We start from the raw sequence: 27,159 nt of genomic DNA on the forward strand, positions 1-27,159 counted from the left end.
GCGTGTGTGTTCCTTTTTATCCAGGTCCTTCAAGCATTACTGGAACTGTGCAGGCTCTGAACCTGCCCAAGGGAACCACACCTGCCTCTGCCCTGCTCATCTCCATCTTTGACCATGCCAGCTCTCTGAATCCCAGGAGTTATACAGCAGAGCGTCATTCAGGCAGATTTTCTGTAGTGAAGCAAAAGGTGCTCCTATGGCAGGAAACTGGCTCACTGGCTCACTGTCCAGAGGGCTGGAACAAGGCAGGCTTCCAGCATTCAGGCCTCTCTATGTTCCTGCGAGGCTAAGTTGGCTCGATCTGTGGAACTAAGGTGTTCCTCTAATCCCTACGTGCATTTCAGCCTGTGCCATCACCAAGGGTAGGAGATTCACAGCAACCAGCAGGATCATTTTGCACTCTCCATGGTGTGCCACTTAATCTAATGCCCTGCTTCCAGCCAAGCCACTTTGCACATCCAAAAGAATGAGAAAGACTAGTGACTAGAGTCTTTCTAGTCTGAGAGACTAGAAAGAGCCTTTGGGCTGAGAAACACTACTCAACATTTGAATCCAGGTCTCCTTCATTTTGGCATAGACCTGTAGCTAGAGCTTTGTGAAAGAATCTGCATAAAACCCTAATGGGGCAGCTGCTCTAGTCAGCTCAGGAAGCTGTGAAAAATGAATCCCAAGCAAAGATGCAGGCTGTGGTTTGAGAGCTGGGATTGAACTGAACGTGAAGCACCAAGCAAAGCTCTAGGGACCTCGAGGGCCTCAGTCAGCGAGGGTACAATCCTTCCACAGACTGAATGAATGTGACTGTGGCCATCCCTGCAAGGAAGAGGGTGGTTACTCCTATATGCTGACCTTTTGCATAAGGCAAATCATCTAGCACTGTCACAATACCACCTTACTCTCTAGCTACAGGCTTTTCTTCTTCCCATCAGCTCCCCTCTTATCCTGCAGGTCACCCAACTCCCACAAATCATCCCAGCTTGATGCATGCACTCTCTTCTCCATGTCATTTCCTTGGCCCTTCTGTCACACTATTCCCTTGTCAAGATTTTACTCCTGCCATTTCTTCTCTGCTTTGTATACTGTCACTTCCCACATCCTCTGTGTTGCCTGCCAAGCTCTGAGGCTGGAAACAGCTGTACAAATACAAATGCTGTGACAATAAATAGCATCATGCTCCAGTCTGATGTGCTCTTTCACTGACTTCAGTTTGGTGCTATCTTGCCCCATGCCAGGCAGTCTTGCCATGCTTGACCTGGCACTGCTGCATGGCAGGGGGTTTGCATATTGGTAGACTTACCCTGAAAGTTGCTGCAGTTCTTGGTATCAGGGACTCACCTGTGCATCAATAATCTTCTGTTTGGAATCCACAGCAGCCTGCATTTCTGCATGGTCTTTCTTTAACTCCTCCTCAACTGACATCAGTCTGGCAGCAGAACAGGCAAGAAAAACACACGCTTTTAGGATGCTGAGCACATAGCCCTTGTTTGGAAAGTGGTTTGTACTGCTTAAGGAGGTAATCTGAGCACTAGGAGGAGGAGGGGCAGGGGGAAGGATCCTGTAGCCTTGCAACTTCTCACCTCCCCAGACTCCTGATAGTACAGATTGGTTTGGAGCTGGTGGCTTTGTGAAAAGCTATCTATCTTCTTTACGAGAGACAAAAAAAAAAGAAAAAAAAAAAAGAACAGCACATCCAAAGCACCCCCAAAGAAAGGGCAGTGACAGCTTAGGGTAGGCCCGAGTGCCTTGTGTGTACCACAGAGCATTTCTTCATCTGCTCCATTCAGAAAATTTCAGTCTCTGTCTTGCAGCCATGCTAAGCCATGCACGCTCCCAGCTCTCGCGTGGCTTGACAGTGACCCAGGAAGCTGTTTTTACCACTAAGGCAAGATTGCTTTGATCACTTCTTAGCAGGATCAAACACTTTGAAAGGTAATGGCCTTTTGTAGCAAGCATGCAGTGTCAAGAATACATTAATTACATTTGCTGGTCTCTGTCACATCCAGCTGCCCAGACCTTAGTCTTACACGTCTAAATCAGCCACCCATGGTGAATGATTCAGATCACTTCCTCATTTAGTTCTTGACACCCGAGGAGGCAAAGGGGTGATGTATGTCTCTGAAGCACAGAGCAAGAGGTGTGAAATAGCAGAGAAGCTAGTCTGCAGCTGGAACAGGCCTTGTATAGCAGCCTCCATCATCCATAAAAGGCTGAGCCCTCTCATTTGAAACTGCAACTCTGAGGCACGCACTGAGGTGTTCCCGGTACCTGCAGCTGTGCATTCAAGCACGCAGGGGACACGTAATCATTGGCACTACTTCCTCTCACACACCAACCAGTATTTCAAAATCTTTTTTTTTTCTGGGTGTTAATTCTCTAGACACTTCTAGAGCAGACTGCCCAAATGCTTAAGTGAAAAGTGAGAGCTAAGAATAACCAATTTATGAAGGCACATTAAAAGATCTAAGTTGGCTTGGCGCAGGTAAAGATGAACCTAGCTGGACTGGAAAAGTCTATGTGCCAGAGGAGCATAAACACCACATTACCCTGGGTGGGAGAAGGGGGTTCATAGCTGTGAGTAATGGGATGGTGATGAGATCTTCAGCTAAACATGAGCACATTTCAGCCATTAGATCTACTTCTGAAACAAACAGAGCCAGCCTGCCAGATCCTCTGAGAGCTAGGGCTGGTTGCCAGCCCTAAGTTCCCTCCCAGAGTTCTGCCTCTGAGAGTCAGGAAAATGTGAATTTTTGCTTGTCCCAGATGACAGTGTTGGGTGGGACCTGAAGATTCAGGGTCTGCAGAGCTGAGTCTGGGAATCCCCCAGGGGCTGTAACCCAGAAAGGCAGGAAAGGAACAAGCAACGGAAAACCACATGAGAAACCTGGCTGCATGTCCGAAGAAATCTAATTCTCCTGAGCAGGGGTCAGCCCTAACGCGAGCCAGGCTGTGTGCCTGCCTTCCTCTGATCCACAGCACTGTGTGTGAGCACACCCCCCCGTCTTCCCTGTACCTGCTGATGATGCCCTTCATCTGGATCTCCTTATCCTCCTGTTGTCTCCGGAGCCGCTCCTCGCTTTCCTCAAGCCTGGCCTGGTACTCCAGCATCAGCTTCTGGGTTGTCTCCTCCTGGCATTTGAAGCGTGTCTCATACTCTTCCAGCTTCTTGTTGGAGATGCGAAGCTTGTCCTGCAGCACTACTAGATCCTGCTGGTACTATAGTACGCAAGGACAGACACAGGAGGAGAAAACATATGTGGCATGTTACCTAGTAAGGCTTTGCCTTTGCCAGGATTTCCCTGTAACCCAGTCTTGCCCCTTTCCTTGCATTGGCCTATCTGCAAAACTGCATCAGATAACCCCGCTTGCCGCCGACACCTCTTCAGTCTTCTCCACACTGCGTTAGGAGCGATGCCGCGTTCCTCTGGGATGGCAGGTCACTGGCAGGTTCAGAGAATGGGTTGTTAGCAGAGTTTGGCATTTCACATGGGGATGCAGGTTAGGGTGACTCAATGGCAAATGCATGTGGGATCTTCCTCAAACTAACAGTGCAGGGCTAAACACAGGCAGAAAAAGCTGCATTGGTGGGGTTTTGGGTTTACACATGAGCTCTCCAGTCTACAGCAATAAACACAGGGTGCTTCAGAGTTGCTGAAGGCCAAGCATGAGCTGTTAACGCTGGTTCCCTCTTTGCGTCAGGCAGGGGACACTGCTGCAGTAACTGATGTAGGCCAGTCTAGTCTCAGAGCAAAGTGGTCACAGTTCTCATGAAGGGCCGGGCAAGTCCCCAAGCAAGGAGAGCAGAGCAGCTGCTCTGGGGTTTTAGCAGCCCAGGCTAACTGCACAATACATAGCAATGCAAGCTTTGCTTCAATGCAAGGCTCCGCTGGCAGGCCAGCCCTCCTCCAAGACTGCCAGCACAGTTGTCAACTGGTGCATTGGTTTTTGTAAAGTAAAAGCCTTTCTACTGGGGCTGTCAAACTAACCTCACGCAGGCCATCAATCAGCTGCCAGATGGCACTCCATTTGGTCACTTAGCCCTTGCGTGGCTCTAATTCCACCTAGCGTCCGTAGGGGATTTGAGCTAATATATAGCCAGCCGTCAGTGGACTGCAGCCCACAGAACCAAAGGCAGGGCCAGATTCAACTCTCACAGAAGGGAATGGATGTCAGACAGGCTCCTAACAAACATGGCAGGAGCTGGGCACGCTGGTCAGAGGCTGAGTGAGCAGTACTGCATTTTGTGGCCCGTTATTTTAAACAACGTGAATCAGATGTGAACCAGGGTTCAATGGGAGAAGAGCGGCTGCATGAAGCCAAGACCCCACAGATTGTACTACAAATGGAACTAAAATCAGTAGCAGCAAAAGAATCACATAAAACAATTACAAGAAAAGAGAGCTTTCTAACTCAGTAAAATTGGGTTCAGCTACTGCAGAAGCACAGCATTCAGTACAACTTGCTTTGATAAAGGAAAACTCCAGTGCATATCTGTACAAGAGAAGAGACTTAATTTCAAAAATTTATCTTTGAAAATAATTAAAAAAAAAATCTCAACTGTAATAACCCTTAGAATAATTAACATGGAGCTGATATTTTGACAAGTTATTTAAAGTGTTTGAGGCAAGAAAGAATCTGATTCATGAAAATTTTTCAAATATGCTTTAAAGCATGTTACAAAAGGCTACATTGTTATTCATGAACTGACAGAAATGTGCTTAATCTTGTATTCGTTAGCTGAAAGTATGGCCTTTAATAGGTTTGGCCATGTCCACCTGTGTAAGCATTCGAACAATGAACCTGTTTGTTGAGTCCTAATTTTGAGAGTCCTGCTGGGGAGTTTTACCAAAAGACCAGCTCTTTGTGAGAGGGGGACGCAGCCGTGCTGCTTCACGTGTACCAGTCAGCCAGCTCCCCAGCTCATGTAAATCCACCCAGCTCTCCTAATATCAAAACACTCCACAAATTGACTGGCTGGCTGAGAGCAAAAGTAACTATGACTCATCTGGATTGAAAATTTATGATGCTGATGGTCTCTTGAATCGCCAAAGTATTCAAGCCATGACAGGCAGAATGGGAATGACCTATGAGCTCCTCCTGCCTGGGCAGAGACAGTCACAACAGATCACTGCTGTTTTCCTTTAAGCAAAGCTTTCACCGAGGCACCGAAAAGACACAGTTTGCACATGTAACCTGGAGTGATGGGGGGGACACAAACACCCATACAGTTGCGCAGAAGCAATACACTCAGACAGAAGGGAGTTGCTCAAACAGGAAAGACTGAATACCTACCCTAGCCTTAAAATAGGAGCAGCGTAAGTGAGCTCAAATGATAGCAGGAGAGGCCTCAGAGACCGTAGGAGTCGTTCCTGTCTCTAGAACACTTGTCTCATTCTTGGTTACCATTCAAGTCTTACAGTAATGGGGAGAGAGATTATGCTAATGAAGATCTTTAATGCCAGTGACTGATATGACAACAAAGTAACAAAAGATGCTGCATGGGAATGAGACACCAGGCTCCTGTGGGGGCTACATCTGAACTTTTGGCAGCGAGGGGCTTGCTGCAATACTGTCAGAATTTATAATCCTGACACGGTCTACCCTGACTGAGCAGGGCCCAGCGCTGGCAAACCCCTCCCTGCGCAGGACAGGGTGAGCCTGGCGCTTCCCACGGGGCAGCGGCCTCTTGGGCTGGCATGGAAATAGAGCAGTCCATGTGAGTGCCCACCTGTTAAAAGTTGAGCCCATTTCACAGGAAAGGTTGCCAGGAAAAGGGATTAGTGACAACGCTTGGCATGCACAGTGTCCACACCGGAGTGCCTTCTGCCTGCCTGCGGGAGTTCGCAGTGTGAGCTGGAGCTGGCCAGCAGACACCTCTTGTTGCGTGGCTCTCTGGCATTTCACCTCACCCCCCAGTTCCAATGCAAAAGCGAAGCCCACCACTTTCATGTCCACTTCAGATTCAAATAAGCACTGAACCCTTTTTGAAGCATTTCAGTGACCAAATGCAGCAGTAACCCAGTGCATGATACACCAGCCTGACAGCACCTTCTCTTTCATTTGCTGTCTACTGGTGTCTCTGCTAGGGAAAAGAGCTCTACCTTCTGTGCTTAAGTCATATTCAAGATTTTTTATACATCTGGAAATAAAGTCTGCTAATTACAGAGCTTTTTTCTCTATCAGCTGCTACCTGATCAGTGCATGTCTCTGTTTTTACAAGAGTATCTAAGGAGGAGAAAGCCAGTAAAAAGTGGGTTGAACTCTCACAAACAACTGCCATATTTTTCTTGGGGAAACTGTGAGCTTTCTTCTTGTATGTCCAGTCCCTACTATACCTGACTTTGGCATTTCACTTGAAGTTAACAGATAACTAGTCCCAAAGCAATATAGCACAGCAAAATTAGAATGGGAAGGTTATTCTTACAGAAACAGAAATATGACTCTGATGGAAAACAGCAAAAAGGTACATGGAGGGTCATGTCTGCAGTTCCAGCTGGCCTGGTGGTAACTCATGGCTGATGCGACAAAAGGAATGCACATTCAGAAAAGGTCCCAAATGCTAACTGTGGCCTACTGCAGATGTCCTGGCAGTGCCAGGCTGCTGAGAAAGCATCTTGCAGAAGTAGCAATTTAAAAAGACAGGAAATTCTCAACTCTGACTGCAGCATCCTAATTTCTAACCCTGACCCTTTCCCAGAGGTACTCGGTCTCTTCCCTGCTGCTCCCACTCCAGGCTTCTCTGGGAAGGAGGGAAAGGAAGCAGTACGCCTCTGTTCCTCCAACAGTGTAGAGCCTCTCCACAAATGCAGGCTCAGACTGAATACTTTGGAACCGACTCCCTGACAGATCCACAGACTGGCCAGTCCCTAATCCGGGTGACATAACCATAAGGTTGGAGCAGTGTCACTACATCAGTGAAGTCATAGGCTCCAGTGCTATATTCAAGACCAGAATCTGGCCTTAATTTTTAGGTCTGTTTACAGCCTTCTAGTGTGGAAGCTGCTTCTTGCCACATGTCCCTGTTGTGAGGCATGAGGCTGCCTCTGTCTTACTCCCTTGCCTCTTTGCTGCGTATGTTTGGTTCACTTTTTAAGCTTTCTTCCTCTCCAGAAAGGGGGGGGGGGGAGTAGGAATGGGGGAATAACAGGCTTTGGCTGGCTGGCTTCAGGTGATGTCCCAGAGCAGCTTCAGCACTTGATTCCTGGCCCCTGTTTTTCTTACTTGGTTTCATCAGAAGGTAATCTGAGTCACAGAGTATGTGAAGACCTCCCAAACCTTCCCCCAAAAGTGCTCTGCAGTGCGGTGCAGCAGGGCACAGAGCAGCTTGTCACCCCACTCTCCTGGACAGTGAGGTGCCACACAGCCCACCTTGCCCCAGTGTGCTTAGGTGAACAACAGTTAAGGAAACCCTCTCTCTAGTTAGAAACTTGTTTCAATCCAATCAGGTTTTACCTTTTCTGCTTGGCTGAGCTCGTCCTTATTCCTGAGCTTATCCCTGTGCTTGGAATCTGGGTCAATGCTTTCATCTTCTAAAAATTGCATGTTCATATTCAAAAGCCAAGCAGCAGTGCGGTCCAGGGCATTGGGGTTCACAGGAGAAGGGGCCTACAATGAAACATACAACCATAACAAAAGAAAAACCTGTAACAGAAATGGTTGTGAAGCTAGAAAGAGAGAGAATATCCTTCCAACCAAGCCCTCTCCCGTGCTGCTCAAACAGCAATGAACAGGTCTGAGCTACCAGAGTGGCCTGGCAGGGAACAGGAACAACTCCTGTTAACACACCTCACATCATTTTAGGTCGATAAAGTCAGACAGCCTTTGGTAGGCCCAGTTCTTCCGTCTGCCGTCCCCACAGAACAGTCCTACAAAGCTGCACTAGTGGGATCCGGTTGAAATCAACAGGTCCTGGTTTCTAAGCAGGTCCTGCTGTTACCTCAGAACAATATGACCTGTCAAGGTGCAGAGCTGCAGGCAAACAGACTGGCTTGACATGGTATATTCACGGCAAGCAGAGGTTTCACTCAACTCTTCAGACTGCTTTACTGAGCTGTCTTTTTGCTTGCTGTGGAGATTTCATATACACAAAAGCAGATATGCAAACTGAAATACTACTTTTGGTCATGCTGGTGCCTTCTCAGAAAATAAAGATTTCTGTTTGGATGATACTCCATGGTTACAATGCTGGAGAGGTCTAAGTGCTCAGCATCTTAGTAGTTCATCTGTAGGTTTGTTCATGTAGCTATGGGAGCCGAAGGAGCCGTGCCGAGCGTGCTGTTCTGCTGTCAGTGAGCGAGAGCCACAGTTGTTGCTTTGCCTTCCTAGCCTGGGCAGGGATGGCAAACTCAAACTGAACACCTTTGCCTAAGTATTTTCCAAGCACATTACAACCTTGAAGAAGTGAACCTGCCGCTACTTCCCCTCCATCCTGGTTGGTTATAAACTGCAGTAAATAGTTTCTCAGGCTGAACACAAGGCATATTGGATGATCTGGCCAAGAGGAAACCAGTTAACAAGTCAGAAATCTAAGGGACTGTCTCCTCCATTCACATCCTCTTCTTTTTGACTGTAAAGAAAACCAGCCCCTGTCAGCAGCAGCAGCAGAACAGGAGATCCTGTACTCTGAAGGACTGGGGACTGGTTTTAATCACCTCACTGGGGTTGGGAGATTTCCCATACCATCTTTCACTCTGGTCTTCTTTTTCCAGAATTTTAAATCTGAAGTTCCAGACTCAGTTCATGGAACATCACTTGCTATAAATCCTCCCCTGACTTGTGGCTTTCTGCTCTTTCTTGCATCTTCAGCTCAGGCACTGTACCTGTGACGACTGCTCAGATTTGTGGTTATGAGGAACACTGGCAATGACCATCGTGGTTCATTTCAGCAACATAAAGACCATTGGTCCAAGACTGCCAATTAACAGAGCTCAGACCACTGTGCATGAGTCATTCTGCCTCTTTCTGCCTTATCTGAAGAAGTGAAAGAGAGATTGATCTGGCCTGGCCCACTTTAAACTCAGGCCAATAGATGAACTCACAGAGGTAGGGGGGAGCGCTTCTGGCTGGCTGCAGTGAGCTTTCGGGAATTCTACTGAAATGGCCATCACATGGGATTACTTTGTTCTCAGATCGCATTAAATACTACCAACTATGAACAAGCAGTTTCATTATGATCTACAGATGCATCTAACAAAGTAAAGATGCATCTAACAAAGTAAAATATGCAGATTAGGGGTAGGAGAGGCATTTTCAGGACTTGAACTCTTGAGAGAACCTTTGAGAGGAGAATGAGGGTGGATGAAAGGTGTGCAAACAAATTTGCCAGAGCTTTTCAAAGGTCACCAGCAGTTCACTGCTCTCTTTTTCTGGAAGAAACTCTTCTACCGAACAGGCTGCTGCTTTGCAGAGCCCTGTGCCCTCTGTACCTAATGAGTATCGATCCACATTATACAAATGCTGCTACATGGCATGCTTGCTAATGTCAGCGCTTACAAATCAATACCATGAGCACAGAACAGCTCCAGATCAGGCTGATAAAACAGCCTTTAATGGGCAGCACTGACAAAGGCCTCCATAGCTGCCTTGAAAAGGAGGGGTAGTTAAACTAACTCTCTGTTGCTCTTTCAACACTGTTCTGCTTACAAGGAGCCTTAATACCATGTCCGAGCTGAGATGCAGTAAGCTCCTGCCAGTTGTCCATATTCTCTGCGTTTGTATTACTTTTAAAACTCTTCCTTTAGGCACTGAGAGTCCCTACTGTGTTGATTTTTTATAGGATTAGTTCCCTAAAAAATGAATAAATAAGCCCTAGGAAAAAAATTTACCCATGCCAGGAAAATCAGAGGGCCCTGGGCCTGTGACCCACTGCCTTCACTTTTAGCACCATGAATAGCAGAATTTATTTCTATGCAGACCAGCATGTGCTGTGAGACCTGAAGCACTACAGAGCTCTGTACAGCATGAACTTCACTCTCGATGGGAAAAACACTTCTTCCGTACCGCTCTCACCTCCCCAGATTCCCTTACGGGAGGGTCTAAAAGAGCAAACAGAAGTGTCCAGGAGCACTGCAGCTCTGGTGGAACAGTAGCAACAGCATGGAGACTCTTTATTTACAAGAGAAGATTAGGAGCTGGTCCAAGTCTGTGAGATGGTGCTGGATTGACTATGGCATGGGATGACAGCCTGCACATGGAAAGGCAAAGCAGTGACGAGATGGTAGAGCAGGACAGTGGCACGGCTGCCATCGCTCTCGTGTTTCCACCAGCTACTGCCTTGCAGCAGTCACACTCCTGACGCACCACACAATGGAGGAACGCAGAGAACAAACACCGATGTGTCCCCTTCCGTGGAGGGCCTCCATCTCAGGCCAAGCTGAGCGCAAGAGCCAAGGTACATCCCCATGTACACATGCCACCATGGCACTGGCACTGATAGATTGACTCAAAACCAGCATGACATCCCCTCCCACTGCAGCAATCCCCACGTGGCCAATTTTTTCTCCAGATTCGGGGCCTGACCCCAGCCCAGTCCCTTCAAACCCCGAGGCTGTTTCTCCTGGGTACAGCCTCCGGGAACTAACCTGTTTGTGCATCGTACGCTGCTTCATCTCAGGGCTGTCACCTTTGGAGGAGGAAGACTGCTGCCTGAGGCGGGCCCCGCTGCCAGGCCAGTCGGGCGAGGAGGACATCATGCTGCCGCTGGAGGGTCTCTGGTACTGAACTGTGTTCAGCAGGGAGGGTGGTGTCCTTCCCCGGGTAACAGGCGGAGGCGGAGGGGGCGGCTGGTCTATCCGCCTCTGCGGTCCTGCGCTGTTCTGCCGTGGCATGGTGGGCTGGCCTCCCTTCTCCGTCAGCGAGAGCTGCCGGCGGGCCAGCTCCCCTGTCCGGCGGGTGAAGTCCTCGCTGCCGGCAGGAGCAGCGAAGCCATGCTTGTTGGCTGTCAGCTCCTCGCTGTTGCTGTGGGAGCTGAGCGAGCTGTGGCACTCAGAGCCGGAGTCGCCCAGACCGCGGGGTGAGAGCGGCAGCCCAGCTGCCATTTGGTATACGGGGTTCTGGAAGGACAGGGGTGCCAGGAGCTGGGGCCGGCCGGGAGCACTCTCGCCGCTCGGCGTGGTGGGGGTCTGGCCGACCCGACGCACGGTGGCCATGCCCGTCACGCTATTCTGCTGAGTCCGTGTGGTCCATACGCCCTGCAGCTGCCCGAGGGAGGACTGACTGTCATTGAGGGAGTCAGCAGTGCCAGGTGCGTTTGCTCCACTGTCCAAGAGCCGATTGTCCTGCAAGTCCACCATGGACAAACTCTTGCTGCCATTAGACATCTGCACGTCGGGCTCATTGGCCTCTGAGTAACTGGAGCTTCGGGCAGGTGAGGGTTGAGCCCCAGCAGACCTTGTGACAAAAAACAAGTCCTTGTTTTCAGGGGTTGGAGATGGTAACCGTGTGAAATCTATCAGACTGCGGGGAAGTCAGTGCATAAGGAAGAGGAGAGGAAAACAAAAAAGAAAAAAAAAAGAAGAGTTGTGAATGCTGCACTGGAGCAGGAAAACGTTATCACTCAGAAGAAATCACCATGGCGCAGCTTTGTGGGAACAGGGACATAACCCAGTCCCCTGCGGGGCACAGAGCCGGGGCTTGCCCCAGCTGGGCAGGCCAGGCCAGGCCCTGTCCGCGCAGAGGGACAGTGCAGCGAGAGTGCAGGGAGGACAGAAGAGTGCAGAGAAGTCCTGGGCCAACCCTGGAGGAACAAGCAGGTGTAGACAGGTGAGCAAGGGGGTGTGAGCAGGTGTGGTGGAGAGGGCTGCACTGTGCATAGGAGGCATTCACGGACACACTCCCAGAGGCTGCGCCTCACTAGCTGTGATCTGCTCGTCATGCTGTCCAGCATCTGTCACTGTCTCCACTTCCCGCTTGCTGTATCCACTCTCCTGTTCCTTGTTTTATACCTAAGCAGGAAGCTCTTGGGGGCATGCTAGCCAATATTTGTACAGCATGGAGCACTGTGGGGTCTTGATCCCTGACTAGGCCTCCAAGAATCTATGCAATGCAAATAATTAACAATTATTATCAATAATAACTCTGGCTGTTGCTTTCTAAGCAGCAGCATAGCTAAATCGTAGCAACTGAAGGTTATCCACCCATTCCTCCTGCTGTAACGGATTCATTCATGCAGTATTGATTTCTAGTGGATAAGAAGAAAGAGCTTTGCAGTAGCTTAATGTGAATAGCCTCTGACCAAAAATGGTGTACTATAAGCAAGTATTTGAGAGAAAGCATACTGTCAGAGATTCTCCACAGCTTTAAATTTAAATAACTATACCTCATGCTGGGAAGCATTAGAGATGAAAGCTCTGATTACAGCAAGTCCAGCTCTATTGCTGCCTTTCATTCCTAATTAAACTGTTAAATAACATGTAGTTTCCACTTACAAACTAAGTTATTAGCAGCCTTTCAGTTTGTGTAGGCTCTACTTCATTTTTCACAAACAGAAACATTGTAGGTCTGCAACAGATTAATCTTCCCTATGAATGAACGCACTTACATAACGAGGCCAAAAAGTGTGTTTGGTGACTGTGTGTGTGAATCACTGCTTGTTAAAAATAGCCAGCATTATAAAAACCGGACAGAATAGAATGGAATTGATTATTAAGCCTCTCTAACTTGGGGACTGTTAGAGAAATGTCCAGACTCAGATCTCCCTAAATTCAGCACTTGTGTCTTGGATAAGGCCAATCCTATACATCTTGCTCAATCAGAGACCTAATGAATTTAATAGTGATAGTTACCATCCTAGGGATGGTATGAACAAGCCCTCAAGTCCTCAAAGGGGGAGCATTTTGTTTCTGCAACCCCATGCCAAGAGCTGAGACCAGAACCAACCCTCCTGTTTTGGCTCATGATGGGCCCAGGATGGAGCCACTTACTTGCACTACTGCCCATCGACTGGCAAACTGACTACATGCAGGATCCGTTCTGCAGTCAGAAAGCCTAGCCATTGGATCAGGTGACTCCACACTACACCTTGTTATGGCTATCCCTGCAGGTGCTTGGGCTTTGGTAGTAGAATATTTGGTATTTCACTGGTCTGTGGCCAGGCCACCTCTTATGTTCTTACCCAGATAAGTCATTCTCTATCACCATTTTCTGTAGCCCAGCAGAGATGCTGTTGCCGGCATTAGGAGTGGATGCAGTGTGATCAGTCGTGACTGAGACCTGCACGCAGGCCGGGTTACTGAGCGCTGAGTTGACATCTCTCAGAATCCGAGGCAGAGGCCCAAGTTTTGTTGCTATGCCCTGGGGAGAAAGGAGGGTAGAATTATTACAAACATCTTGCTTTCCTGTTAGAGAACTGTGGGATCTGTCAGTTGCTGAGCACTCTCTGCAGTGAATTATTTGTTAGCAGCATTAATTTTCTCCATCATTTACCCCCACTATTGAGGCTATGGATTGCCCCAGGGCATGTGGCTCCAGAAGCCATCTGCTGCTGCAGGGCGGAAGGAAGCAAGCATTCTTACCAGAAAGCATATTATAGACACAGAAAAAAGACAGCTACAGCCAGGTCTGGTCCAGGTTTCTAGACAGAAACCTTTTAAATTAAAAATAAAGCTTTTGAATCTGCTGGGATTGACAAAAGGCCTGATGTTCAACAGCTCTGCCTTCTCATGCCATCTGCCCCTCCATCCTCACCCCCCCTGCAATGTGATAAACAGCAGGAAAAAACTATACTCACCTGCCTCAGAGAGAGACACGAAGGATAAGCTACTTCTACAGCATGTGCAAAGGCTGTGGAAGTGCTAAGCGTTAGTAACAGCTATGCTATGCACAGATACAGCTAATGGATTGATACCTGCTGGACGTGGGAGGTGTGTGGTGTGGTATGGTCCAAATGCCCAGCCCTGGCCAACTGCACTTCCCTCAAAGCCTGCCCCTGTGACTTCCCCCAGATACCTGCTCCAGTTGAGAAATGACTTCCCAGAGTAGCGAGTGCAAAGTGGAGAGTTCCCGGCCGAGGTCAATGTAGCCTTCAAAGCCAGCTGTGTTTGAGATGGTTTCTGGATTGGAAATCTCCAACAGAAATCTCTGCATGTTAGTCCATTCATGTTCCAGAAACTGATTCATAAAGGACATATATTCCTCTTTGCTGCCAAACCTGTCAAGACAGGAATATGAATCTCAGCTAAACCCTGTAAACAGAGGTACAGTCGACAGAACAGTCAGGTACATATGCAGAGAAGAATGCTAGAGCCTTTCCTCCAGCATCTAAACCCTTTCAAAGCCTTTGGGATCACTAGATTGCTAGCAAGCACTTAACTTTTTCACTTAACTGGTACCTCACTAAATATGCAGCCAAAATGAAGTCCAGCCTAGCCCAGCTAGATGATCATCAGCATGGGATCTGAGCAGTAGAAATAAACGTGAAGGCTAGAGAGAGGGTATGGCCTCCAGATGTAAGACGTTGCTGGAAATAAAGAGACTGTAACACTCAGCCCAACCTAGTCCAGAGATTAAAAAACAGAGGGGTCCAGATCTGAGTCTTTGATCCAGACCCTTATCACTGCTGCATCCTTCAACTTTCAAGGCCAACCTTGATTTTGCTGCTTTGACGCAGCTCTGTGCAAATCCAAAACTCAAATTTGGAAAAACAGAAATTTTCCTTTTTTCTCCTCCTCTGTAGCATTTCTAAAGAATCCAGAATTCACAGGAAGGACTATCCTATTATGACCAATATGATCTAGCATCACCAGGCAACTGAAACCATCACACCACTGCAAATGCTCTGTATTCTCATTCCCAGTATGTTACGACCAACACCCAAAGGCCCTCTGCCTTCTGCCTCCATCCAACAACACCTGCAAAGCTTCAGAGCTGGCTGAGCCCCTGAATGTTGCTGCCGCCTTGGTGCATTAATGTAGCACGCCACTTCTAGCAGGCCTGCTGTCAGAGAGAAGGAACAGTGTCTCCACTGTCTGTGAGAGTCCTGAAGTGTAAAAGCTCACAAGGTGAGGATGTGTCTGGCATGAGAATGTGACAGGCGTCAAGCTTTGAATACACTAACGGCGAGATAAGGGAAATTAGAGGGACAAAAGACAAACTGATTGGGCTAAACAGTCCATTTCAGTGTAATGACAGCACTGATGTGAAAAGGTCAATATTTGGCCTACTGCTGTTAACTAGCATAAGGTCCAGTAGCCTAACAAACAGACTCAGGAGAAGCCTCTGAGAAGACTGGCACCAGTGGCTCCTGACATCCACCCTCCCTTCCACAGGCACAGAAGCGAACTCTAGCCCTACATGTCGCAGCCATGGCATGACCACTCTGGGGATCCCCTGGAGATCCACACCTGCAGCTGGCTCAGCCTGTTTGCCCCTGCAGACTCTCTGCACCCTCTTTTCCCCTTCTACCACTTCACACAGTCTTTGCTCTCAGATGTCTTATTTAGAGCACAGCAGAGCTTCGTGGTTCAATTGTACCAGCAACAGTTCGTGTTGTGACAGGGACAGTGATTGTGTGAGGAGAGGCTTGGCTGTGTGCAGTCTGCAGGACAGCTCAGCTTGATCACTTTGGCTTGACTAATGCCAGCTTAGTTAAAGAGTCTTTCTTGCAAAGTGCTGAAAATCTGAAAACCTTTTAGTTAGGGATTGATGAGGAATATGGAGAATTTCTGTCATCTAGTGTAACACACTTGTATGTCTTCTGTCTGTGTCTGTGTCTATGTGCATGCATTCCTGTGAGCGTGTGTACTAAGCTAGTTTCCAGATCTAAGAAGCTTTAGATGGAAACTGTCCATTCATATTTCCAAAAGCTCATCACTTATCAGAGCTCAGGATAAATAGCTCAGAGCTGCAGCCAGTGGAAAGATTTTCAGAAATCTCTTGCTTTGTTTCCATCAAACCTATGGGCTTAGCTAGAAATTGATAATGTTCCCATTCTCTTTTCATGCCCTCCAAGTTCAGACAACTGCATTTAAACAACAGGAAGGGTTCCAGCGCACACTAGAATGACTCCTGAGCTATGCACCCCAGTGCTGCTGTCCGGAGTTTGGCCCTGCTGGTGCCTCTGCTGGGAGGTAGGTAGCGTGCATGCCATCAGCCCTACCCAGCGCTGCCATTATGCGACAAACTTCCTGCCTCTGCCTGGGTGTTTCTGCTGTGGCCCAGCCTGCTTTTCTGTATGGTAAGAATAGCCTGTTTTCCTGTTCATAAAACATGTGCTGTTTTGGAAACTTAAATGATTTCCCTGACCTAGCAGTGAGGGAACGGCTCTCAGAGAGATGTGGGAAAAAAACAGAACAACAAACAGGCCTTTTCCATCTAGGAGAGGAGCGGCCAGTGTAGCACTCCTGATCCAGGAGCCATGGCTCTACCATGTGGCCAGCACTGGGTCCAGCTTCTAATGCAGAGAAACACCCACAGTACAGCTTAGCCACCTTGCTGCTAGTGCCAGGACCTCTCCCAAATTCACTTTTCTTTCAGGCCCTGCTGATACTCCCACTGAGTCCTTTTGGAGCTGCATCCTTGCGGCTTGGGCTTGCAGCACACTGGCAGAACAGCATGGGACTTTGCACGTGATTGCTGCCCTGGAGAGCCTAAGCCAGCCACCTGCAGAGCTGCTGCCAATGCACTGACCCTCTGCTTTGAATCCAGCCAACCCACATGTCTGGAGTTTCCTCCTCTTCAGACCTGCCCCTCCTGCTCCTGCAGCCCAACTTACTTGGCAAAGTTGGCGAGGTTCTGGGTGACTTTGGCAATAAGGGTCAAAGTGCGTGCAGTGCGGTCATCCGGGTACTCCTGGAGGAGACTGAAGAGAGAGGGGGACATGATGGCTGGACAGAGGAATCGGAGGAATAAGGAGGCACTGATCAGACGCTCACTGATGTCTGGGCGGCCACGATTACTGCATTCTTGTCTCCATGAGGCAAAAACTTCTTTGAGCTCCCTTGGGAAGACACTGAAATGACAGAATGTTCAGAGATGGTAAATTCAAGGCCGGGGGTTCAAGCTGCCACGCAGCAGTAACTAAACATGGCATGAATCAGCCATAGGGCACGACACCAAGACCTTCTTACAAAGGTAGAGCCCTCTCACTTTTTTGCAGAGCTCCCATTAGAAGGGGATTCAGACCACAATGGAGAAGGTTCTTAGTCCATGCCCAGGACACTGGCAGAGACAGTGGCAATACCTGGGGTCACTGGCACAGCTGGTGTTTGGAGGGAGGGGTGTGCAAATTGTAATACTGTTGTTCAAGCATTTGAGTCAAATCTCACTGTAACTGGTATAACTGCAGAACCCCAGCAGAGTTATTCCAGACTTGTAACTTCGCACAGAATTCAGCCTGGCTTTCCTAAATTCCAAAATTCCCATGGGTCAAATGAACTCCAGCTGCAGCAGCCCTTATCACTGGAGAACTTGCTGCCGATTTCTCCTCGGGCCCTCCCCAGCTCCCTGCTCCCACCTTATCCTGTTCCCATCATGTATTATTTACTCAGCTGGGTACACCCACACGCAGGAGCAGGCTGACAGCGGCTCCCACCGCACTGGGCCATTGGCCTGCCAGGTCTTTGGTACAGAGCCCCTTCCCCCTCCTCCCAGGAGGCTGCCCTGGCCAGCAACCACAGTTTTTGTTTAAAAACTAAAGCTATTTACCTACAGAGCTGGATGATATGAAAGCAGACTGAGGAGGGTGGCAGACTCCATTTTAGGCCATAAATCACCTTAGCAAAGGGCCATTTCAGAGGACAGTTTCTCAGTTTTGCTGCAGGGAATAGCTGGGATAAGCAAAGCAATGTGAACAGGCTTGTAACAAGCTTGACCCCTTCTCTGGGCTTGACTGCCCTGTGGCTGAATCTCACACAAGTCAGAAAGAGAAAACCATGTGAGTCGCACTGTCCTGGCCTCGCACTGTGCAGCACACTGCCAAAACGCTGTCAAGCAGCAGCAAGAACAGAACAGGAGGCTTTAAAATGAGGGGACAATTAAGAGAACCCAACTGCGCATGCTTCCTCTGCAGCAGTGCTGCCAGCCCTTGGACCTTCCTCCTGGTGCCAGCACTTCCCATCCTGTGGCCTCCACTTCCCAGGGCTACAGATGCTCACTTAGCAAGCCCAACTGACTGTTCCCCTACACAGCTGCAGAGTTCGGAAACTGTTGGGTTTTGTGCTCCGTCACGTGCCCTGCGGCCAAATGTCCATGGCCTCCAGGTCTGTCGCCACTACCTGAGCTAGCAGTGTACATGCTTCAAGAGCAGTCAGGCTTTTATGGCTCCCACTGCCCTGCTGCAGCGCACGCAACACTCACCCCTTATTTATTTGTGCTGCTGGTTGGCTGAACACTGCACTGGCCAGCAGCATGCTCCAGGTCTGGGGGCTGCTGCTGTTAAACCTGGCCAGCTGCGCACCTCTGCAGTCTCCTTCCTGGCCACGAGGCAGCCCATTTGCCGTTCAGCGCACTGGTGCATATGGAGGTGTGTGTCTTTGTGCTCAGGATTTCTCAGCGTTCTCCATCTCTGACCTAAGGGGTGACTCTCCATGGAAGCACTTGGCAAATGCTGCCATCATGTTCAGCTCCTGCTCAGCGTTGGCTTCATGCTTTCACAGTCATGAGCTTTTACCCTGTGCATTATAAATAGCACCAGCCAATTTTTTTGGCTGGATAAGCTCTCCTCTGTCTTTGGCTTAATCCAATCAATGGGACAGAGTCCTTCTACTTCATGGTATTTGCCCAGAAATACTAGAATCCTTTGAGCAATTTAAAGCTTGAATGATCTGGACAGGTTGGACAGTTACTGAAAAGTAAACCCTTGAAAATGTATGTACCAAATGCATGCAGCCCGTAAAGTACCATTCACTATCACAGGCTAAGAGACTATAAAAGTTCAATTGTGTAGCAGCAGACAGAATTCAGTTAGCTGGCTTTATGTGACAAACGGGTCCATAATTCATTACCCAACTTCCCAGTAACAAGCCTCCACATGCTGAAATTCTGCTTACACTGAAACTTTCCAGATGTCTAAATTATGTCATAATTATAACAATTTTCAGTTATTGTAAACCTCTTTCCTCTCTCTGACTCTCTCCAGCAGATGAGCATGCACACTCTGGCACTCTATTTAAAGCAAGATCGTTAGCTGTCAGGATACCTTGGCCAATCCCAAACACTCATCATCAGCCCAGTTAATCCCCAAGAACCACTGAGCACAAAGGACTGAGAGAGAAACACTCACAGAGCAGCAGCTCAGTTGCTTCGGCCTTCCTCCTAAAGGGAGAGCTGGAGGAAGAAACTTTCCATGCATTCTTGACTTTCCTTAGGTCACTTTTCAAGCCTATTTTTAGACTGACCTGTTAGTGTCGCTTTGGTTATTTTTAGGAGGAAACTAATTCAAACAATTATAATCCAGTGGTGACTAGAAGCAGTGAATGTCTCCTGGGAAAGCAGGTAAGTGCAGTTCCTGAGTCAGAGAATTACTAATTGGCCCAAGATAAGGTACAGGCTACCTGGTAGAGAAATCTGCCCTTTTTCTTACTTGTGGTAGATAAAGGAAGTCTGAGTGAGACTTTGGCTGCTTGTTCTCTCCCCGAGCAATATCAGGAAAAGCAATTCCCTTCCTTCCTGGGCTTCCAGGAGGGCACATTTGGTATCCTAGGAGATTACATACAGTGAGTTTTCAGACCTCAATACAACAGCTGCAACGAGGAGAAAAGGAGAAGTCCTTATTATCAAAGACTTCCTCCAAAATTATCCTTAGTTGATGCTTTGCAACAATGGTTTTGTTACAAAATACATTAATAAAAACTAAGCCCAGAGTTTTAAGCAGGAAGACTACAAATCCAGCATTTTTATTCCTCAAAGAGGGGCACAAGCCCATTTTTTCCCCTTTCAAGTTATCTTTGAAGGCAGTATCCATAACAGACCTTACGGACTACTGGCTCCCAGTCCCCAGTGCTAGCAAGAGACAACATCGTGAGCACAGCCAGGCTTGACAGCCACCTCCACAACACAAACTGGTAACTACCTTACTCCAATCAATTTTGCTTATTCAAGCCTGTCCCAACTAGTTGCAAGAACCTTCACCTACCCTCCGAAAATGAACAACTGGGAAATGCCTCAAACTGCATACCAGACCTTGTGCCAGTGGAACAGTGAACTCCCCATCTCTGCCTCAGCAAGCTGCCCCACGGGCTGGGAGCAAGAGCTTAGCCCAGAGGAATGCACGACACTGAGCCAAACAGCAACCCAGAGTCCAGTAAGAAAGTAAGAGCAGTGCCTCCAGGGCTCCAGCACTCTGCAGCCAGAGAACACCTGCCTGAACAAAAGCTCCCAGTGCTGATACAGCTTCCTTGCAGGCGTGAGGAGAGCCACAAACCCTCGCTGCTGCAGGATTTCAGACTATGTGATGCTTTGGAGGCAGGAGAATGCAGGAGACAGCAGACAAGAATTACATGAAACTTTAAGCTGGTATCAGAACATCTGTTCCCATCAGGCAAAGTCCATGAGTCTGGTATGTTTGGCATGTTTAGAACTTTTGTATGGGTATGAGACCCAGGACATGCATTTCTGCCCTTAATTCCTGACTTTCATATACAATGGGCATCAAGCCCCTCTCTGAATTGGCCACAGTGGGAAAAGCATTTCTTGTTCCTTGATTCCACTGCTCTGTCCCAGTGTCTGTGCTCCAGTAACCCCTACCTACCACTGAAAAAAACCGTGGGGAATCAGTGACTCTGTCACGCCTCCAGAGCAGATACTCCAAACTCGGATAGAGCTGGAGCTGCTGTCTCTCCCTCCTGCCTATCCACACCATGTTCCTCTCCCTTGCTGGTGCCACACCACATCTGACTTGCAGCAAGCTGGTTCCTGGGCAGGCACCAGGGAAGGCAGAAGGGAAGGGTCCACCCATGGCAGCACACCCTTAGCTTGCCTTAAGGTTCTGCAGAACTGCATCCCCAAACAAGCCGAGCTCAGAAGAAGAATCTGTTCTTGACAAATTGTTCCACTGTTTGCAGCCACGACCCACAACAACTCTCTCCCATTCCTGGGCCAGACACACAAGAGATGAGGTATTGCGTATGTTTGCAGAGCGCACCTGAGAGTGTGTAACCCATGGCATACCCTGGGCGCCAGTCTGTCTTCACCTCAGTTCCTGTCTCCCCAGACACCAGTGCCTTGGGGCAGCCTCAGACAGCAGTCACAGGGACTCCCCTACATCCTGCAGGGCGTGCGCAAAGCCCTGCAGTTCTTATCCAAAGCTCTCTGAAAAGATGTCCATCAGAACAGCTAAGAGGCAGATACCAACAGGCTGATGCTACACTTCTCTACAGCTGTGCTGCTTCTGCAATAGCTAAAGGCATGCGGAGAGAAGTGACACCTGTGGGATACTGACCAGTAAGAGTTGATGATTTTGCAGAAGGCCAGCTCGCAACACATTTTCAGGTTGCTCTGATGTTCAGGAAGGTCCGAAGATGAACACTTACTGGGATCCACCTCACAGTTTTCATCTGATTCATACAGAGCCTTGATAAACTCCCCTGTAAAACAGACAGTCAGTGATGGATTTTGGAGACACTAGAGAAGCAGTCTACAAGCAAGACGGTTTGTAAGCCCCAGTGCACAAGGAGTTAGCCCAACCCCTGTCACGTTGAATGAACAAAGCTGGGAGTATGAAAGTAATCGGAGGTGGCTCCCAGGGGAGGTTGTGCCCCAGCCAGCTGTCAAGATCTCTGAGTGGATCCTGCTGCTGGGAGCAGCCTGCATGGCCTTGGAAGTTCACAGAACAATAAAGCAAGCCCTGCAGAAAGGCACCCAAACTCCTGATGAACAAGTTTTATCCCTATTCCCCAGCTGGCAGCTCTGTCTACATGGCTGTGGGCAATTACATCAGAACTATTGTGCCAAAAGACTGCTTTCCTCAGCCTGCCCTGATCCCCCCAGATTATACCAATTTCAGAGACGTCCCCTTGGGCTACTCCAGCAGTAAGTACGTTGGCAAGTTCTGTAATTATTTGTAAGATGTCCTGCTATGGCAGACTCTGCCTATTACAGCACCCTGGCACTGACGAGCCAATGTGATTCACAGGAAAAATAGGTAATTAAAGGAAAGAAACAATTTTCTTGGTTTATTTTGAGCTGAGCATCACACAAAATTAGATTAAAATATTTCTCCAAGTTTCCCTGCACTCCTGTTTGCCGACTGGCTGTTTGTCACCCTCCCAGATTTGCAGAGCAGCCCTGCACTGCAGCATCTCATCCTCATGTCGCCATTTATCCCGGCATACAGTGGGCACAGACCAGTGCCACCCGGGCTGAGGGTGCTTCCCACCACTTCTGCACACGTCCAGCCAACGAGCTGGGAATTGCAGCTGTCCATCCCGGTTAGCGCACAGTAGTGGCTGGGGAGACAGCATGACAGGATACTGATGGGAATTAACAAGCAGTATTTAGCTACTTCTGCGAGTTTTGTGGGAGCACGGCCAGGCTGCCAGGCGAGGGTGGACAGGGTCCCTCAGGAAGCGTGCTCAGACCGGCCATCCCGTGAGAAGCGCTTCCCTGGAAGGGTACGCTGCTTCACCGGCTGCCCTCGGCCTCGCACAGGGACCTGCAGGGGTGGGTGCTGTGCCAGGGGAAAGGTTTCCATTTGTCTTCTAGTTCCAAAAGGTTTGCTTATCTCCTCCTGTCCTCCTGCTTTTGCCCACTCTAGTCTGTATTCTTCCCATTCTACTGCCAAAGCAGATTTTAATTAAGTATCGGAGAGCCTGTCCAATGTATTTTCAGTTCCGCCAGGGAGTTCTGGAGCCTCTCTGCTCACCTGCAGGTGATGCCTGCTGTTATTATCCTGCCCTATTACTTGCTTGTGCTTCATGGTTTAAAGGAAAGCACTATACTGTATTGTGTTACCTTGTGACATAAAGATGAATCATTTCACTGATAAAAGGTCTACACAGAATCAGCGCCCCTAACAGCAAGCGAGAACCGCAGGCTCCTCCTATACTAGATGAAGCTGCCTGGTAGCATTTGCATTGAGCCCTGAAAGGAGAGTATTATGAAATTCCCTCTTTTCATTAATCTCCTGACTTTTTAAAAATTCTGTGAGATAATCTAGTTACCGACTTGCCTTCAAACAGAAAGCATTACAAGGCAGAAACAAATTAATATCCCTTTTCCTCATCTCGCAGGGTCCATCGGTTTGACTGGCTCAATGATCTCCCCTTCCTCAACTTCATTATTATTAATAAAGTATTTACATTTTTTTTGCTCCTTCCTAAAATTACACAAATCCATTAGAAAGAATTCAGCATACTGAAAAATTAACAGCTTGATAGAGATAGAGATACTGTAAGGATGTGCATCCGATCTAGCTGCCTTTGCTCAGTCTAAGACATAAGGCTTCAACGAGAGCCCCTCCTCATCCTTGTCGTGTTGGCTGTACACAGCAATTCCTTCCTGACCTACCCTGAAGCAGAAGCTCTAATTATTTTCATTTGCAACAGGAGAAATATTTTTGGAGCCATAAGCATAGCCAGCCTTTTTAAAAAAAAACTACCAGGAGGGTTCCTGGTGTGGACTGGGAAGCAACTCTCATCACTGTAATTTGGGAGATTTCATCTGACTCAATAGTACTGCAAATAACTGAGGGGAGAAAGAGTCTGAGTGCGGGCGCGCAGTCAGGGGAAGGATTCAATCAGGCCTCCATGACACTGCCAGTACGGAGACAAGACTTGGCAGATAGCATAACACCTTCAAATACCAATTTGTTATCTCCTCTGAAAGCAGATTAAAGAGCTAACTCAGCAGCGACCCTCACCTGGGAGGAGAAGGCTGCACCGTGCGGCCCGTGGCTGTACCCCGCACTCAGACCTAGGTGCGAGCCGTGCCGGCTGCGTGCGCTGCTCCGTGACTCGGGCTGGTGGCGCAGCCCAGCTGCACTGCCTGCTGGCAGCCCTGGGCTTGTGGCCTGCAACTTTCTGGTACCTTCTAGGACATCTGTGCTTGACTTTATTTTAGGCAAACTGCTTGCAGCCTTTAGGCTTCTGGTAAACTGCCAGAGAAACCTTCACCTTGGTAAATGTTGGTGCCTCTGATACGCTGAAGGCCACCAGTACTCAGCTGATGTTTTTTCCACAGTGCGGAACACAAGGAAATTCACAGAGGTGTATCACAGAATCACAGAAGGGTTGAGGTTAGAAGGGACCTCTGGAGATCATCTAGTCCAACTCCCCTGCTCTAGCATGGTCCTTTCCAAGGATCGTATTCTGTGGGTGAGACTTGCCAAGTGTCTGTACATACCTAAGGCATCTTGCAAGTATTTCTGCCCCACCAACTTCAGGTATTCTTCGATTGCTTTGGTGGCCAGTGTATTCTCCCTGAAAATGAGATGCTCATTCTCACCACAGCGATCAACTTCAGACATCATCAGGTCAGTCAAGAAATCCTGGAAAGCAAAGTCCATGGTGGGTCACCACGTACTGACATATGCTTTGTTTAGCAGAGCAGGCAGCATACACCCCTTCTCCAAAGAGGTCTCATCTTCTTAAGACACAAGAAGGAATGTAGGTGCTGCTGGTGACCCTCTGTGTGCACATTACATTACTTCCAACCTGACTTTTCTTCTGTTCCTCCAACCTCACAGAGATAAGTAGAGAAATAAATCCCTGGTGGAGTCACAGCTTTTGCACTCCAAATGTGTTACTCATTCCAGTCCTGCGCCACATTAGCACCTCCATCCGTACCAGTTTTTAGGTAGGTCTCATCTCAGCCTCACGTTTTGTGAATAGAATGTTTTCTCCATTGTTAAGTGTGGCTGCATTTGGTATCTAACTGCACTGATTGCGAAATGGGCATACTTCTATGTCATGAGCTGTGTCCCACAGCTAATGCCTGAGAATCAAGCCTGTAATGTGCATCAAGATGCTCAAACGCCCCATTTACTTAGTATACCTGCAAATAAACAGCACTGCTATAGTTCCATCTTGGGCACATTTTTGGTGTAATATGCATAGATCCAAATACCATGCAATTTTATCATCATCTGCGCTGCACAGTAATGGAACCGGTAAGTAGGAGCAAAATGCACACTGACAGCTGCCCTGTGCATCAGTTTGGGCTCTTTGAATTGTAAATTCTAATACAAAAACAACACTTAAGACAGAGTTCCACATCTGCTTCAGCGAGGGTGTTAACTGACCAGAGAGGGTCATGTGTTCTGATTCACCCCATGCATTCTGCTGAAAATCCACTGTGTGGTGTAATATTTAGTGTGGTGTAGCTAGCATTAATGCAGGACCATGCAGCTTTTTAATGCTAATATATATTCAGTTTCTGTTCTCTGCACTGCTAATGGAAAAAATCAGCTATGGACCTCAGCTTAGCTCATAGCTGTGCTGGTACTGAGGAGTCGACATCCTCCCACCCAGCACCACTCACCTGGACGGCAAAGGAAGCCAGCCTGCTGACACTGTGTAAATGATGCACATTATATCTCTTACTGTTTCCTCATGCAGGAAACAGAGAAATTTAAATTTACTTGTATAACCAAAGGCACCGTTTTTAAACTGCCTTCTTCTAAAACAAAATAATCTGCTCGGTAATAACTCTTCTTTAAGGGTTATCTCTTTATCCGTCATGACTGCACCGCATGTAACCCATTTTGGGGCACAGACAGGAGAAGCATCCCAGTGCTGCAGCACAGAGCTCCAGTCCTGTCCTCCCGTCCCCCAGCCAGAGCGTAGCTCCTGACGGGCCAGCCCCGGCCTCCTGACACGCTGCGGCCAGGATGCAGCGTGCTTCAACCCAGCCTTGGGGAGACAGGACACCCAGGTGCCATACCCTGCCAGCAGCTGTCTGACAGATTCGCAAAAGAGGCGCTTAGCTCCGTCTCTGGTGGGGTTTACTTCTCATATGGATGCCAAAGCATTAAAATCTTAATCAGAGTTCAAGAAACAACTCCACCTGGAGTGTGGCATATTCTGGACACCTTCCATCCTGTGCTGAATCCCAAGGGTGACCTGGAAATGATGGCCTCCTCCTGGGACTCACTCTTGGCCCATTTCATGCCCAAACCACTTAATGCTGAGGCCCTTCAGTATTATGCTTCTCCTCCAGACAAAGAAAAAATCCAGGCTGCAGTCAGGTATGTTTTACATCTAAAAAAAGGGGAGGTGAAGAGAGAAATGCTGATGATCTCTCTGCGGTACCAAGCAGTCCCATTCCTCCCACGAAGACTGGCAGCAATAATACAGCTCACTGACCAACTTGACCGATGGCCTGCTTTGCTTTGTTAGGAAGATTAAACATATTTACTGGCATAGAAAGCAAGTTATATGCAGTACTGTTTTATCCACCTTCATCTTTCCCAGCATCTTGTGTAAAGGCCAGGTTCGCATAGCAGCTGTCTGCAGCAACAGCAGAGACTCTGAGCTGCGTCGACAGCCAAGAGGCTTTTGTTCCTCTCAGAAATTAGTCTTGTCATTTAATAAGAACTACAAACATACAGTTTCATGCACAGAATGATTCAAAACTTGCACTGCATATGTGATAAAAAGCCAACGCAATCCCACAAGCAGGTGAACATAGGAAGGCAGGTACATTCAGGGATTCAAACCTTCCCTTCTCTAGGGACAAGACATGTAGTAAAATGAGTTGCAACACAACAGTATAGTTCTGAACACCTTCAAGGCACAGGGCAGCTGTCTCTTAAGTCCTAACAATTGTTTATTTTTGTTTAAAGACAAAACCTAATAGAAGTAAAAAACACAGCAAGTCACAGACACTCAGCAGGGCCTGCGGCGGGGAACGCGCTGAGCCGGGCGGCGGGGATGCAGCGCTCCGGCAGCACCCCTGCCGGGGGCTCCCTTTCCTGCGCGGGGCTGGGCCCATGCCGCTACGCAACACACCCGCGCTGGCTCTCGGTACCTTCCCCGGCTCCCCTCTACGGTGCCAGTGCCGGTATCACCTCGAGGCGGACGCGCAGCCCCGGCACTGAGAGCTGCCCCTGGCTGCTGTCCCCGGGCAGGCTACCTCGCTGGCATCTCGGGACCATCCCACCCACCTCATTTACCAGCAGCGCTCTATCTGCAGCTGAAGGGGCCCGCGCTGCCTCTCTGGAAAATCCCAGTTTAAGAAGAAAGTGGGAGGCCCTGAACTATCTCTGAAAAGCCTCGGAACCGAAGGGAGAAGACA

The 27,159-nt window shown here is 48.5% G+C and overlaps 1 protein-coding gene across 1 annotated transcript in view; it reads right to left on the reverse strand.

Annotated features, from left to right (window-relative positions):
- Nucleotides 1-27,159, reverse strand: part of DAB2IP (DAB2 interacting protein) — a 232,340-nt gene that overhangs the window by 7,541 nt on the left and 197,640 nt on the right. Inside the window, exons 7-15 of the mRNA XM_067309020.1 lie at nucleotides 24,268-24,412; nucleotides 21,368-21,512; nucleotides 16,703-16,939; nucleotides 13,939-14,140; nucleotides 13,106-13,284; nucleotides 10,575-11,448; nucleotides 7,447-7,599; nucleotides 3,008-3,201; nucleotides 1,333-1,420 (exon numbers count right to left, since the gene is read on the reverse strand). Of these exons, the coding sequence (XP_067165121.1) occupies nucleotides 1,333-1,420; nucleotides 3,008-3,201; nucleotides 7,447-7,599; nucleotides 10,575-11,448; nucleotides 13,106-13,284; nucleotides 13,939-14,140; nucleotides 16,703-16,939; nucleotides 21,368-21,512; nucleotides 24,268-24,412 (2,217 nt within the window). The remainder of the gene's footprint in view (nucleotides 1-1,332; nucleotides 1,421-3,007; nucleotides 3,202-7,446; nucleotides 7,600-10,574; nucleotides 11,449-13,105; nucleotides 13,285-13,938; nucleotides 14,141-16,702; nucleotides 16,940-21,367; nucleotides 21,513-24,267; nucleotides 24,413-27,159) is intronic.

This window comes from Apteryx mantelli, chromosome 21 (assembly GCF_036417845.1).
Source record: "Apteryx mantelli isolate bAptMan1 chromosome 21, bAptMan1.hap1, whole genome shotgun sequence".
Classification (NCBI taxonomy): Eukaryota; Metazoa; Chordata; class Aves; order Apterygiformes; family Apterygidae; genus Apteryx; species Apteryx mantelli.